Source organism: Erpetoichthys calabaricus, chromosome 6 (genome assembly GCF_900747795.2).
Source record: "Erpetoichthys calabaricus chromosome 6, fErpCal1.3, whole genome shotgun sequence".
Lineage (NCBI taxonomy): Eukaryota > Metazoa > Chordata > Cladistia > Polypteriformes > Polypteridae > Erpetoichthys > Erpetoichthys calabaricus.
The window spans coordinates 83542928-83559730 of record NC_041399.2 but is presented as its reverse complement, the minus strand read 5'-3'; the positions used below and the strand labels follow the sequence as shown (position 1 = coordinate 83559730).

At 36.8% G+C, this 16803-nt stretch overlaps 1 protein-coding gene across 2 annotated transcripts in view; it reads left to right on the top strand.

Annotated features, from left to right (window-relative positions):
* afg3l2 (AFG3-like AAA ATPase 2) overlaps positions 1-16803 on the top strand; it is a 51415-nt gene that overhangs the window by 27277 nt on the left and 7335 nt on the right. For both annotated transcript variants that reach the window (XM_028803781.2, XM_028803780.2), the window contains exons 8-14: positions 7937-8210; positions 8996-9133; positions 9546-9699; positions 10308-10415; positions 10553-10678; positions 11519-11629; positions 13949-14064. In XM_028803781.2, the coding sequence (XP_028659614.1) occupies positions 7937-8210; positions 8996-9133; positions 9546-9699; positions 10308-10415; positions 10553-10678; positions 11519-11629; positions 13949-14064 (1027 nt within the window). The remainder of the gene's footprint in view (positions 1-7936; positions 8211-8995; positions 9134-9545; positions 9700-10307; positions 10416-10552; positions 10679-11518; positions 11630-13948; positions 14065-16803) is intronic.

Genomic DNA, 16803 nt, shown 5'->3' with positions numbered 1-16803 from the left:
TTGAGCTGACAATTGGGATTGAGTCTAGAGCAGTTTATTTTTTGGTCCAGCACCTCAATCAAAAGACAATGGTCCTGTATATCATACTACACATTAACGTCATGACCTGATGTGTTGTATAGGTACTTAAAGTAGTAATTTGCATTTAAACTCATATGTACCTCTCATTTTAGAGCTTTCCACATAACTGGCCATTACAATACTACATTGTGTGGACTGGTTTTGGCACCCCAAGAATGCCGAAAATGCTCTTTTCATCAATTTGACCTATTACAATCTTTAGTTTTTTGCCTAACCTTCAAACATCTTACTGTTACAAAATCTGAAATCAACAGACTATTCTTACTCACTCTTAGTCTTTCCTTAAGTGGCAGAACTAAATGGACTTCATTCAAAACAGTTTGATTCAGTCAGTCTTCTAAGCATTCCATAATGCCTTGAATGTCACCAAAATCTAGGGAATAGGGCCATAAGCATGGCATGTCTTATGCCATTGTTGTCAGACACCATGAATTAAACCATTCTGTTATGTCACAATTGCAGACAAGGTCTCAGCGGACTGGAAGTACAGATGACAGCCTAAGGTGTGGTCACCCTAAAATGACCAGCAATATCTACATATCAGACTAGGCAATCTGAGAAATCATGTCAAATCTGCTGCCTGTGCTACTGCTGAAACTAGCTGCTAATCCTAGAGGTTCACATACTTTTGCCAGTCACAAATATGTACTAGTCAATCATTTTCCTTAATAAATAAATGACCAGGTATAATATTTTTGTCTCATTTGTTTAACTGGTTTCTCTTTATCTACTTTTAGGACTTGAGTGAAAATCTGATGATGTTTTAGGTCATATTTATGCAGAAATATAGAAAATTCTAAAGGGTTCACAAACTTTCAAGCACAACTGTAATTCCTTCTAAAGTGAGGCATAGGCTCTAGGCTACTGGCCTTGGAGGAGTGCAAGCTGTTCGAGGCCCTTTGCTCACAGCTCCTTGACACCTCCTAACATTAGAATAGGTCAGTGCCACACACACAGTTTTTGTGGTCACAATTTTCTTGAGGGATTAATATTAGTGTGCAGGAGCTGCTTTGGCCTACCTTCTCTCCTGACCGTAACTCAATAGAACGCCTTTTAGATGTCATGGATTGTGCGACTTACTTCCTATCCAGTTGCTAACAACCTTGTCTACAACTTCCACAAGAATAGGAGAACGTTCCACAGAGGTTCATTAGGATTGTGCGCAGAAGTTGTCATACAATGGTTTGTGGCTGCAAGAGGCAATCATCAAGATTCACAAGGATTATAAGATGTCTCTTAATATTCACATTTCTTATTGCTTTCCTGTTGTTTCTATTGTATGTTTCACTGAAATTCCTTGTTATGTTTGTTTATTGATATTTCATCAATGAAGTTTGAAATTTAAGGCCAATGATGAGTGTTTTATTGAACTGCCCAATAACATAATCTGGACTGTGTTAGGAATTGGAGTGGTGTTAATGGTTGTGGCATTCATAGCAATGCTGTATATCTGTCTTTTATGTCCTGTATTATTTGGTTTGTTTTGTTGTATTTATTTTTTTGTTTATGAAGCTTTGGTGGTTTGTGATTTATTGGTTGATGGGAGACTTAACAGTGGTATGAGACAACACCTGTAAAACTTGTTTAAAATGCAGTTATCTGAAGGGTAGGTTACGCCCATTTAGTGGGGAATCTTCTTACCATAAACTATTTTGGGGTTTGCTACACTAGTATTCTGCAGTGGTTTAGCATACATAAAACAGTTTTATACCTTCTGTTCTTTTCTCTGATTCCTCACAAATTTGTATTAGAATTAAGTAAGTAAAGATTATGGATGTAATTGTTGCCCCTAAGTATTTATCAAACTGTGAAAATAATCTTAGTAAAAATCCTGATTCTGTTGGCTTCCATGGACAGTAACCTCCAGCTCTCACTGGAGCGGTTTGCAGCCGAGTGTGAAGCGGCGAGGATGAGAGTCACCACCTCTAAATCCAAGGCCATGGTTCTCTGCCGGAAAAGGGTGGAATGCTGCCTCCGGGTTGAGAACACATTACTGCCTCAAGTGGAGGAGTTCAAGTATCTCGGGGTCTTGTTCACAAGTGAGGAAAGAATGGAGCAGGAGGTTGACAGACGGATCGGTGCGGCATCCGCAGTAATGAAGAGAGAGCTGAGCCAAAAGGCGAGGCTGTCGATTTACCAGTCGATCTACATTCCTACCCTTACCTATGGCCACGAGCTTTGGGTAGTGACCAAAAGAGCAAGATCACAGATACAAGCGGCAGAAATGAGTTTTCTCCGCAGGGTGGCTGGACTTTCCCTTAGAGATTAGAGAGGATGAGGAGTTCAGTTATACGGGAGAGACTCGGAGTAGAGTCGCTGCTCCTCCTCATTGAGAGGAGTCAGTTGAGGTGGTTCGGGCATCTGGTCAGGATGCCCCCTGGACACTTCCCTAGGGGGGTGTTCTGGGCATGTCCCACTGGGAGAAGGCCACGGGGCAGACCCAGGACACGCTAGGGGGATTATATCTCCCAGCTGGCCTGGGAACGCCTCAGGGCCCCCCCAGAGGAGCTGGAGGTGGTTGATGGGGAGAGGGAGGTCTGGGCTTCCCTGCTTAGACTACTGCCCCTGCGACCCGACTTCGGATAAGTGGTGGACAATGGATGGATGGATGAAAATCCTGACTCAACTGGCGTAAATCCAATAACTGTACTAACTGCTTCCCTTGTTTAATATTTGGTAGAAATAATATATTCTTCAAGTTAAATTTCACCAAGTTTTGAGTGATGAGATTGTTATACATCATTTGTTTGGCAAGTCTCCGTACATTGAGGTGAATTGATTGCATAATGTAGCACTTTGAATCCCACCCCTCCGTGTGATCTCATGACTTTCCCTAGGTTTTCTTTTGTGAATTGTATTTTCCTGTTACCATCCAAAGACTTGCAATTAGATTGAAGCAATTTGGAATTATTAGTCAATATGATTAAAAGTAGGTGAGCATTCAATCCCAGCTATGATCATCTTCTTCCACTTGTATTGGTCCAGTGCCGCTAAGATTCACGGTGATTTATTTATTTTTATGTAGGAGATCCCAAGGACGCTCCCAGCCTTGGCCCGACCCGCACACACTCACAAACAGAGACAAAATAATGCACACTGGAATCAAACAACAATTTAAGAATACAATAAAATGAAATAAATGAAAACAATACCACCCCTGTACCCCCTACGGCAAAATTACATTAAACACATAAACACAAACAACCCCCACAGCAAAGTCCATGGAAAACAGCACCAGATGTAATGAAATGATGATGATAGTAAGTCCAGAGATCTGTATGTTGAAAGAGAATGAAAAAACAGTCCTACCGGTAGACACTGTGAAGGTGAAGATGGGTGGATGGTTCAGGAGCGCTCCTTTTCTTGCGGGAAAGCCATGAATCCACTATCAGTCCTCCACACACAAGTGGACAGAAGACAATCCAGACCCCAACAACGAAACAATTCAGGACACAACGACTAAGTATGGTTGATCAACAGAAGGCAGCCAGACAGGTACATGGAACACAGAATACAAAAACAAAGCACTTTTTTTTTCTTCTTTGGACACCTGCCCTCCTTTTAAGCCACTTTGACCACCTTACACACCCACACAATACTTGTAATAACTTTTTCTAGTTGTTTCATCCAAACTGCACTCTATGAGTTATCTCTGCATCTAATTTTCCATTTTAGGCTACCACTGACTAGATATTTAAATGTGTCCAATCTTTTCACTAGCTCTCCCTGTAGGCTAACTTCTAAATCCTGATCATCATTAAACCTCATATATTCTCTGTGTCTTCCTATTTATCTTCAGTCTTCTGTCTTTCAAAGTCCTTCTCCATTCTTCCAACTTCCTTTTCACTTCCTCTTTTCTGGTGCTATACAACACAATGTCATCAGCAAAACACATGCACCAGAGAGATTGGTATTTTATTCCATGACTCAACGCATCCATAACCAAATCAAAGAAATAAAAGCGTAAAGAAGATTCCTGGTGTAGACCTGCTCTAACTGGGATCTTGTCTGTTAACCAGAGTCCTCACTCCTTAACATATATCCCGGACAATCCTCATATGCATCTGTGGTCTTCCTCTCTCATATATGCACCTCCTTGACCTCTTGACATGGTATTTGATCATCACCACTTCTGTTAGTATTTCATCTGGTTCTGTTGCCTTTCCATTTTTCATTCTTTTCAACTTAAAAATATCTACCTCCTTTTTATTATGGCATTCAAGTGCTTTTCTTACTTTTATATCTCTGGGAAGCTTTAGTGGGTATTCTTGATGTATTGGTATGTACCCTTACACATTCTTATTTGCTTGTGAATTCTTACTAGCTTCCCTGACCTTGCTAGGGAGAAAAATTACTTCAATTTGCTGCTACAAGTCTTTGACAGCCCACATTACATTGGCAGGTATACTTTTTGTAGTATGATGTTGTTTGGTTGTGTGCCAAACAATTTTTAAAGAAAATAAATACACTTTTGAAATATTTGTAGCATCACATGATTTAACACATACAATATATTGCAAAAAGTATTGGGACATCTGCCTTTACACACACATGAACTTTAATGACATCCCATTTTTAATACATAGGCTTTAATATGGAGTTGGCCCACCCATTGCAGCTATAACAGCTTCAACTCTTCTGTGAAGGCATTCCACAAGGTTTAGGAGTGTGTTTATGGGAATTTCTGACCATTCTTCCTGGAAACCATTAGTGAGGTCAGGGACTGATGTTGGACGAGAAGGCCTGGCTCGCAGTCTCCACTCTAATTCATCCCAAAGGTGTTTTGTCAGGTTGAGGTCAGGTCTCTGTGCAGACCAGTCAAGTTCCTCCACACCAAACTCGCTCATCCATTTCTTTATACACCTTTTTTTGTACACTGGTGCATAGTCATGTTGGAACAGGAAGGGGCCATCCCCAAACTGTTCCCACAAAGTTTGGAGCATGAAATTGTCCAAAATGGCTCAGTATGCTGAAGCATTAATAGTTCTTTTCACTGGAACTAAGGGGCTAAGCCCAACCCCCGACAAACAATCCCACACCATAATCCCACCTCCACCAAACTTTATACTTGGCACAATGCAGTCAGGCAAGTACCGTTCTCCTGGCAACTGCCAAACTCAGACTCGTCCATTGGATTGCCAGACAGAGTAACGTAATTTGTCACTCTAGAGGATACATCTCCACTGCTCTAGAGTCCAGTGGCAGTATGCTTTACACCACTGCGTCCGATACTTCGCACTGCACTTGGTGATGTAAGGCTTGGATGCACCCGCTTGACCATAGAAACCCATTTCATGAAGCTCTTTACACACTGTTCTTGAGCTTTTAGAGGTCTGTAGCAATTGACTTCTGCACACTGTGGAAGTGGCCATGGAAGTGATTGGAACACCTGAATTCAATGATTTCAAGGGATGTCCCAATACTTCAGCAATATAGTGTATTTCATGTGGGCATTAAAAGGTTTTTTTAATTAAATGACAAAAATATCATACTTTTTTGTTTTAATTATACAGCTTTAGTACCACATTTAGTTAAGCCACTGGCTTAATTTTTATTATTATTTTTAGTTCAAACTGTGCTATACCTGTGTTATCAGTAATATCCTAGCTTTACATTCCTTTTCTATTACTCAGTAAAACAATGTCTGGCGTAATCAGGTAACAAATCTGTGGTAAGGCCTATTTATTAAGGATGAGGGCAGAGATTTGTCTACATTGCTGCCAGAACTGGCTTTAATTCACTGTGACCCTATACTAGAATAAAATTGTTGGATGTTAATGAATGGTCTGTTCCTTAATACTTATAGATAAATGTCTATGTTAATATTGGTTTCTGTTTAATACATTTAATTTATATACTATACATACTTGCCACATCCTTCCATAATCCTAAATGGCAAATCACTTATTTTTTTTGTTTTTGTGGTAAGATTCTGGCAAACATATTTTGTTTCCCCCCAAACTCAGATGATACGGGAGATGACATCCTGAATTCAGCTGGGGTTAACAGGGTGGTGTAATTTGTAATAAACAACTTGATATCTTCCCAAAGTGTTTTACAGTTATTTTGAAATTGTTCCATTTTCATCTTTGATTTTATCTCTTTCATGTTTTGGTGTTCTACATCAGAGCTTATTGGTTCTCATGTATATTTCTGACTTACAATTAACTAGTCACATTATTGCCAGCATTCAGTTTTTAGGCAAATGTTTGCCTCAAAGACACTGTTTTTAGCTTTCCACGGCAAATGATTATAAACTTAAATCTTGTTAAAAGGATTGTTTAATTTTACAGTTTGTTATATTTTTTCACCATTTAATAGTATTAATTTTACTTTTCACTGCAATGTGGTAACTTTAAAAGTTTAATGATGAATTAATTGCAGAAGCAAAAAAAGTAATAAATAGTATAAATGTGTATTTTTAAATTTGAATAAATAAATTTATTAGCATGTGGCTAGCCAAGGACTAGTTAATTATTCTAAACTTTTAAATAGAAAATATATAGACTGATTAGGTGAAAGATATTTTAGAGTGAGTTCCTGTGTTATATTATCTTGTATGGCAATGGTTAATTTTAACAAGATACACACAAATGCTAGTTAAAAGGGAACATTATTTTTTTCCTTTTAATTCTTACAATAACAAAAATGTTCTTTCAGCTGGGAGCTTTAAAAGCAGCCATTTTTGTGTAATTCGCCTGAAAGAGTAGATCAGTGACATTACTGGTCTTATTATATAATGAGCAGTGGGAAGAACTGAAATCCAAAAAATCTTTGCTCTTCAAATGTTGCTAAATTAATACTAAATATTTATTTATTTACTTTTCTTTCTTTGAAAACTTTAGCCACTAGGTGGCACTTAGACATTACTGGAAATGGAAAGCCTCATTGATCAGACTTTCCTTTCATAATACCAGCTGCTTTCCTTGCTTGTATAAACTATGGTTTAGTGCCACTGGCCCACAAGTTTTACTTGACTGAAATAGGTTTTAACCAGCAATCTTCCTTTTATTAGTAAGAAATGTGTTATCTATTTAATTTCAGTTTATTTGTTTATTTAGTTATTTTAGTAATAACACACAATGTTTCTCAGAAGAAATTAAACAAGTAATTAGTAGATTATTTTGCTCCCTGACTTTATGTAATTAAAATGGGAAGGCTATTAAAAATTGTGTGAGAAAACCTCTGTAAAACATGGTAAGAACAGTTTTTCATACATTAATGTGAGACATATTGCAGTTAGTCAAATGTTTAGCATATGCAAGAAAAACTCCATATTGTTAACATGCTTGTGAATCCATATTAAAACCTTTCACATCACCAAAGGCTCATGCTGAAGACTATTATTCCTTCTGTCAGACTCTTAGCTGAAATAAAAATTAAAAAAGATTATTGGGGTCTTCCTTCAAAGTATATAACAGATAAACCGTGGAAAAGTGCATGTAAGAGGAAAAAGTATTGATTTCCTAAACCACTACAAGAAACACACTGAGATGTAGGGTAAAACCTGTGGAAAAATATTTTTTCAATGATATATAATTCATATTGTATACACTTTGATATAGCAGTCCTAATTAAGCTGGTCATTTGCAAAATGTTGATAAAATGAACAAGTGTATAAATTTATTTATGTAAATCCTAAGTGAATTGCTTGTTTAATAATGTAGTATCCAGAATCTAACTAACAACTTTAATGTACCAAAATCTGCAAGGTTTGGAAGCAGCTTCCTTAATTTTTCATGTGTGAAGTGTTTAAGTAAATGCATTTTTTGCATTTACTCATTTAATAAATCACTATTGGCATATATTTCATATTTGTCTTACATATTCTCATTTTTTTTATACATTTCCACAGCTCCTTTCTTTTGAGCCTGTTTCCAACTGCATTAATAATTGGCTTCCTCCTATACACTCTACGGAGGGGTCCTATGGGTGGTGGACGTTCAGGCCGCGGAATGGGAGGTCTGTTCAGTGTTGGGGAAACAACTGCCAAAGTACTGCGAGATGAGATTGATGTAAAGTTCAAAGATGTTGCAGGATGTGAAGAGGCCAAATTGGAAATTATGGAATTTGTAAATTTTCTCAAAAATCCCAAACAATATCAGGATTTGGGAGCCAAAATCCCAAAGGTAAGACATACCTATATTAATAGCTAACACTTTTGTCCTGCTCTAGTTTAGTTTTTTATAACTGTTTTAAGCCATTTGACAGATGTACAATACTTGTCTTCCTAAAATATCTTGCCCAGTTTAGATTGGAAAATTTCTACATCAGATTTGTTGCTTGTTGTATTGTAAAGTTAAATATAAAGTGGATTTTAATAGAATGCTCTTCTAGTACTTCTTATTTTATAAAAAATACATTAAACCTATGTTCTGGACAGAACATTTCATACACACTGCAACATTTGCTTGTATAACTTTAATAAATATACTTAATTATTGTTTTGTATAATAATGTGCATTTAGTCAGAATACTTTCAATGTTTTAGTTTTTGATTTTGCTACTTTAAAGTTACCATTTTCAGTCAGTTTAGCTTTAACATGTTTGTCATCATGCTCAGTGTTAGGAAGAATGACACCATAGTTCAATCTTTATGGTTTGAAAAAAAAGATTGTATAGTATAGAATGTAGGACTACATGTTAAAGCTCAAGAAAGTCACGCTTTCATCCTTTCATGTTCTACTACATTTACATGGATTCTCTGTTTATTTTTTAAATAAATTAAGCTGCTTGTTATTGTTTCTTCAAGTTATGTTTTTTTTTCATTTATGTTTTTTTTTCCATTTATCATGTGTAATGTTGGTCTTAATTTTTTATTATTATAAATCCATAGCTGGACACTTTCTGAATCTCTGTGCTTGCAAACCACACTTATTAGTAAAACCTGTATTTAAAAAGATCCCCCTTATAGGGTGCTATTCTTACTGGACCTCCAGGGACTGGAAAAACGTTGTTGGCTAAAGCCACTGCAGGAGAAGCCAATGTTCCATTCATCACAGTAAATGGCTCTGAATTCCTTGAGATGTTTGTTGGAGTTGGTCCAGCTCGGGTAATGATAACTTTTTCAGTCATAACATTTCTGATGCTTATTACAAGCTAAAGGCATTCATTTTTAACAAAAGTTGATATAATCAATATTGTGTTTGTGAGAGTAATACAGAACTCTTGAAATGTGCCGGTCAATTTAAAAATGTCTAGCTTATAAAGTGATTTTTAGTTCTGGTCAGTTACTAATCTCATTGATGACCATTTAGAGTAATAAACTCTTTAGCAATAGATCTAGAATAAATGAGCAACATTAAACATTTCATTGCTATTTATATTTTTCTGGTGAATATTTGGTATGATAAAATGCTTACCATTTATTTATATAAGGGGTTCTGTGGCCATGTCTTGCTGTATTAGACTTAAGTGTCTAATTTTATTATTTTTTCATTTTAACTAATATTTTATACTTCCAGGTTCGTGACTTGTTTGCCATGGCCCGTAAAAATGCTCCTTGCATTCTTTTTATTGATGAAATTGATGCCGTAGGGAGAAAGCGAGGTCGTGGGAATTTCGGAGGACAGAGTGAACAAGAGAACACTTTAAACCAACTGCTGGTAGAAATGGATGGTAAGAAACAAATCCCTCTGAAATATCTAACAAATGAATCCATCTAAGTGTCTTCATTAAAAATTTAATGAAAATGATGCCTTAATAATAATTACTTGGGAACTCTTTTCCTTATTTTTTTATCTGGAAAAGCTTATTTGCTGTCTTACTGGTCCCACAAAAAATAGAATACATAATGCTGTTGTTTTGGCAACATTTTATTGTGGCATGACCTACAGGAATGAACAAGCAGAACAGGAATTGTCAATCCATGTTTTCCTAGGAACGTTTTAAGAAACTGCATGGAAGATGGTTTTCTCTTCTTAGAAAGGTTCATTATCATATGCTCTCAGTCAACATTATTACAGTCTGAAGGTGACGTTGTTTGCTGTTAATTTTAATATGCCAGAGGCAAGCTAAACGTAATGTTTGAACTTGTGTAAATTCCAGGCTTAATTATCTTATTTGGTATCTCTTGTGTTGCAATGACTGAAAAAAAGAATAGTGCTTCTGTAGAAAGCTTTTTCTGTTTTATTACATTTTAATGTACGTATAATGATTGTACAAAGTAACATGAAACCATTTTTGCTTTTTTTGACATTATTTCTTTTTCCTGTATGCTTTTAAAGGGTTTAATACAACAACCAATGTTGTTGTTTTGGCTGGAACCAACAGGCCAGATATTTTGGATCCTGCATTAATGAGGCCAGGCAGATTTGACAGACAGATTTACATTGGTGAGCAGTGATGAATATATTTCATATACTGAATAATATTTACTGTTTTATTTAAAATTTAAATGTGTTACTAAAAAATAAGAATTCACAATAAACTTTTGCTTTTCTCCTGGCCTCCCCCACCCTATCTCGAACAGGTCCCCCTGATATTAAAGGACGAGCATCGATTTTCAAGGTTCATTTAAGACCTCTAAAGGTTGAATCCAGTCTAGACAAAGAGAGCTTAGCCAGGAAAATGGCGGCATTAACACCAGGATTTTCAGGTCAGTAAAGTACAGATTATGTTCAGCCAAATGTCGTTTGTATGAAGAGCAGCATTACTATTATTAGTAGGTTAAAGGAAACAAACCTGGAGTACCAAAAACCATCAAGCTGATAAATGAAAGATATTTCTTTCTGCATACCAACTCTCTGTTTTATGATTCCTGTTTCTAGCCCCCACATACTATAAACCTACAGTCTGTCCCAGATCAGGATTAGTGTTTTTACACAGATGTTTTCAGCAAGCAGACCAGAATTCCAACATGAGCAAATTGACATTTTTTCATCTTCCAAACTTTGCAGAAATTAAAGCAATGTATTAATTAATACATAAGTCCGTCATCAAATAGCTGTCTTGCTATTTTCAATATATCCACTTTACTAGATCCAAGCCACCTTAAACATGTTTTTGAATTGTTCTTCATTTTGTCAAATTTTTACTTTATACATGGCTTATAATACACTTGTTATCACTCTTTTCAAGTTGAAAGTACAGTGTGCTGATACATTTTTAGATATTGTTATGTTCGGGTGCAAAAATTTTAATTATATACTTTGATCTAAAAGCACTGGCTGGCGGAGAATTAGTAATGAGCACTTTTTTTTCTGCACTAATAAAGTCATTGAAGTAGCTTATACATGTGGAGAATTGGCCAGTTTTAAAAAAGATACAAATACAACCTGAAAAACATTTCATTTCATTTTGGCAACAGTTAAAATGATTTACAAATTTAGAATTTGAAAATTCAGCTTGAAGAACTTTCCAAGCATTTATTTTGTCTGTATATTTGTACTTTTGCGTGCTCTATTTTAGAAATAAATGGGCTAATTTATTTTTCTAGGTGCTGACATTGCTAATGTATGCAATGAAGCTGCACTGATTGCTGCCAGACATCTTTCTGATGCTATTAACCAAAAGCATTTTGAACAAGCTATAGAGCGAGTAATAGGAGGTATGTAATTTCTAATAAAAATCAATTAAATTGCAGACATGTTTTACAGTGTTTGATGCATAAGAGGATGAAGGCAAAGTATATTAACTTTTAAAATGGAAGGCTGTAAAGTTTTAGTTATTGCAGTCAGTGTGCTACATCAGGACTACATATTCTAATATAACTCAGTGTCTAACAATGAGTTAGTGAATATCTTCATCAAATTAGTTTTGTGGAGGCTTGGAATATCTTTGTATTTATGCATGAAAAGTATTTAACATGGGATGATAACAATATTGAAAAACTGTAAAAACTATTTTTTGATTTTTCTTTACAGTGTACATTTTTTTGTTTACATTATTATTCTTTTGTATTATATTGAATGTTTGTCCTCAGACAGCAACATTTATAAATTAAGAATAGATCTTGAGCATCTGCCTGTATCATAATATTTTTTTTCTTGCACCTCCATCTTAAACCCAGGCCTTTAAGTCATACTATACTGTAAGATCTAAAATCACAGTTTGGTTTGTTCAGTATTCTAAAGGTAGTGCTCTGTAGTCTGATATTTGCATAATTTTGGAATTCTTCAAAACTCAAGCTGTTTTGTTCTTACCTTTACCCTTTCAACTTTTAATGGTTTTTAATGTTAGTTGATAGATTGCCAAGTGAAGAAAGACAAAGTAGTCTTTATAGCTTGCTTTTGTATCTATTTAGTGTCAGCTAAAGGCTTGCAGTATTTTTTTTTATTTAAAAAAGCCATGCTAAATACCTCTATGATGTTTATCTCGCATTAGTTTTAATGTATGTTATTAAATCTTGTCAATAGAACAGTGTACCTTTTCAATTGCTTTCATTTTAGCTACTTGGTGGTGCCATTTTTCTAAATTACATAAATATTTAGTGATAAATGCAGTCACTGCGCAAGTGAACAAAGCCGCACGACTATCAGATGTGGCTCATTCAGAGCATATTGGTACTGGTGATGTATTCAGGAGCAGCCGAGAGAAAACTGCTATGTAGATGCTGTGTCACAAGGCTATGCTCCCATAGTGCAGTGTGGCTTTAAAAATATTTTAGCAGTGCTTTAAATTAAAAGTGAGTTATAAAGATAAAACAGTCCAGATATAGAATTTCTTATATAAAAAATGAGCCATTATAGCAAAAAATTACATAAGGAAAAAGCAGATAAAGAGGGATGATTGTAACATGGTACAATATAATATAGTGTATAATACTGTATAATAGACTGATATTTTGTATTTAAGATAAACTGTTATCAGTAGTATAAGGATGTATTTGTCATTTAAACCAAACTGGAAGTATAGATGGTGGGTTCATTTTTAACTATATGATAGTTCACTTGATTGGCAAAATGTCACATAGTTGCAGTTCACTTTTTTGTCTGTCTTTAGTATTTTGGCCTGTTAGAACTAATAATTCGATCATAATATTCTTCATTGATGTTTGTCATGTTTTAATAAGTGTTTTCACTTTCAAACCAGATGATCAAAAACATTTTCATACTTCGGTAAATGACTTTCCCTTTTTGATCTTTTATGATAATAATAATAATAAATAAAGGTACTTGATCACTGCTTATGACTGAGCACTTTAATTAGATATATCAGATTCTTCAAATCGTTTTAACATCAAATCTTGAACTTCCAGGCATACTTCTGGGCATCACCCGGATAAGCCAAAGTTTACTGTTTTGTGATGCCTAAATCCAGACTGAACTACATTGTAGCTCCTTGGACTAAAGAAGTAAAGTTGTAAACAAATAATCCCTAAAAAGGAAAAAAAAATAATAATGGGTGAAAACCATAGTAGCATAGGATTCCTTTTTTCTATGATGGTTAACTAACTTGAAGCTTTTATTATTATGGACACAAAACAAAACTTTTTGCTTGTTTAACATCAGTTGCACCATTGGACAAATGATCAAAGTTTACAAAAATGTATTCTTTAAAAGAAAAAATAAAAAGGTATGTTAATTGTCTCTGCGAGAGACTTGTGCCTCATGTAAGAATGTGCATGTACCCTTTGGAAGGTTTACCTTGTTTTTAAATATATTTTAATAAATACTGTAAATTTCTGATATACAATATTACATTATAAATTAGTAGTTCAGATGACAATATTATAAAATACTAGAAAATTTCACAGCATAATTAAACAGTGGAAGTCTACTTTGAGTCAAGTTCTGACAAAGTTAATCTATTTAAATTTGTATTTGTTTCAGTAAAACAAGTAAAAAGTAATGCCGAGTGAATAGTATTGGTGTTTGGTCAAAATAACAACAAAACAGTGAAATATTCAAATTTTTAAAATGTACAGGTCTTGAAAAGAAGACTCAGGTACTTCAACCAGAAGAAAAAAAGACCGTAGCCTTTCATGAGGCAGGGCATGCAGTTGCTGGATGGTTCTTGGAACATGCCGATCCTTTGCTAAAGGTGAGTTCAGATTAGTTAACTTACAGTTTGTATTATATTATATGCAAGGATTTACACATTTTTACAAGGTCTGACATTTCCCTTTAAACAGTGTCTGTAATTTAAATACAAAATCATTTAATTGAAGGCTCTTTCTTTTCCCTTTTGCACTTAAAGAATAACCTGGTATTTGAATTTGAACTTCAATGCCCTGACACATTTTCCACTAAAAGAATGAGCTCAGTCCTGCCCACCATATAAAAACCGTCCAAGTTCTCTAAAAGCCAGTTAGCTTTTGTGAAGAGCATCTCCCTTTTCATTTCGTCATAGTGTGCAACTGACCAATATTTTTGTTGGTACAAAAGTATTGCCTGGTGTCTGGCATATTTCACTCTTGTTCCTGCTAGTGACTTTATTATTCAGGTTTATTTTCCACTTCTAACCTGGTTCATCTTGCAGAATTTACAAGACAATTGTTATAAACATTGACATAGGCAGATCAGATCTGTTTGTCTTTGCACATCTCTTACTCTTAATTATAAGCAGTGCTTTATTTTATTTTGACATTAACCCTTTCCTTTTTTATATGCACTCATGAAGCTGCTTTTGCAGAGACATTCTGCTCTGTGTTGTTTTAAATGAGGATACTACATTAAACTAAAGATTTCTGTGCCCTTGAACAAACTAACAAGGACCGGCATTTTTTTTCTTGTTTAGAACCTTTCTGTCTGATTTAAAAAAAAAAATAAAATAAAGTGTTTTTGTTTGTTAAGTTGGTTTATATTTGTCAAACTATAATTGTCAAGTTGAATTTGTTTAGTCTACCTTGGAACACTTTGTAGTCTCAATGCAGCATGATAGGTTTCACCAACTTGACAGAAAACAGCACCATCTTACTTAGTTCTGTTTGATCACAAGCTTGGCAAAAGCAAAGCTCAGTCCAACCAATGCCAGTAGTAAGTTTTGAGAAATCATTGCTAAAGTTAGTGTATTTGTGGACAAAACCAATTTTGTAAGAGGAGAAGCCCAGCATAAGCAAAAGACAAGGTCACACCCTAGCAAGAAAATGAGAAAGCACCCTAGCGATGATCGGCGAAGGAGCAGTACAGGAGAAAGCTGGAGCAGAAGTTGCAGAATAACAGCATGAAGGAAGTGTGGGATGGGATGAAGAACATCACTGGCTGCAGCTCGAAGCGGGGTGCCACCATCGAGAGAGACGTAAAGAGAGTAAACCGAATGAACAACTTCTTTAACAGGTTTGACAACCCTAACCCACTCTCACTCTCACCTCAGACTACTGCACCCTCCACACATCCTTCTGCTGATACCAGCATAGGAGAGACATCCCCACCCATAATTACAACAGCGCAGGTGAGCAGAGAGCTGAGGAGACTTCGTGCCAGCAAAGCAGCGGGTCCAGATGGAGTATCGCCACGACTGCTGAAGGTCTGTGCATCGGAGCTGGGGGGTCCTCTACAGCGCATCTTCAACCTGAGCCTGAAACAGGGGAGAGTCCCGAGGCTTTGGAAAACATCTTGTATCACCCCAGTCCCAAAGGTATCACGTCCTAGTGAGCTGAATGACTTTCGGCCTGTTGCTCTGACATCACATGTGATGAAGACCATGGAGAGGATGCTGCTTCACCACCTTAGACCACAGGTTCAACACGCCCTTGACCCTCTGCAGTTTGCATATCAAGAGAAGGTGGGAGCGGAGGATGCCATCATCTGTATGCTACACCGATCCCTCTCCCACTTGGACAGAGGCAGTAGTGCTGTAAGAATTATGTTTCTAGACTTCTCTAGCGCCTTCAACTCCATCCAACCTCAGCTCCTTAGGGACAAGCTGACAGAGATGGGAGTAGATTCATACCTGGTGGCATGGATCGTGGACTAACTTAAAGACAGACCTCAGTATGTGCATCTTGTGAACTGCACATCTGACATTGTGGTCAGCAACACAGGAGCGCCACAGAGGACTGTACTTTCTCCGGTCCTGTTCAGCCTATATACATCGGACTTCCAATACAACTCAGAGTCCTGCCACGTGCAAAAGTTTGCTGACGACACTGCTGTCGTGGGCTGCATCAGGAATGGGCAGGAGGAGGAGGAGTATAGGGACCTAATCAATGACTTTGTTAAATGTTGCGATTCAAACCACCTACACCTGAACACCAGCAAAACCAAAGAGCTGGTGGTGGATTTTAGGAGGACCAGACCCCTCATGGACCCCGTGATCATCAGAGGTGACTGTGTGCAGATGGTGCAGACCTATAAATACCTAGGAGTGCAGCTGGATGATAAATTAGACTGGACTGCCAATACTGATGCTCTGCATAAGAAAGGACAGACCCGGTTATACTTCCTTAGAAGGCTGGCGTCCTTCAACATCTGCAATAAGATGCTGCAGATGTTCTATCAGACGGTTGTGGCAAGCGCCCTCTTCTACGCAGTGGTGTGCTGGGGAATCAGCATAAAGAAGAGGGAAGCCTCATGCCTGGACAAACTGGTGAGGAAGGCAGGCTCTATTGTTGGCATGGAGCTGGACAGTTTGACATCTGTGGCAGAGCGACGGGCGCTCAACAGGCTCCTATCAATTATGGAGAATCCACTGCATCCTGTGAACAGTATCATCTCCAGACAGAGGAGCAGCTTCAGCGATAGACTGCTGTCACTGTCCTGCTCCACTGACAGACTGAGAAGATCATTCCTCCCCCAAACTATGCAACTCTTCAGTTCCACCCGGGGGGGGGGGGGTAAA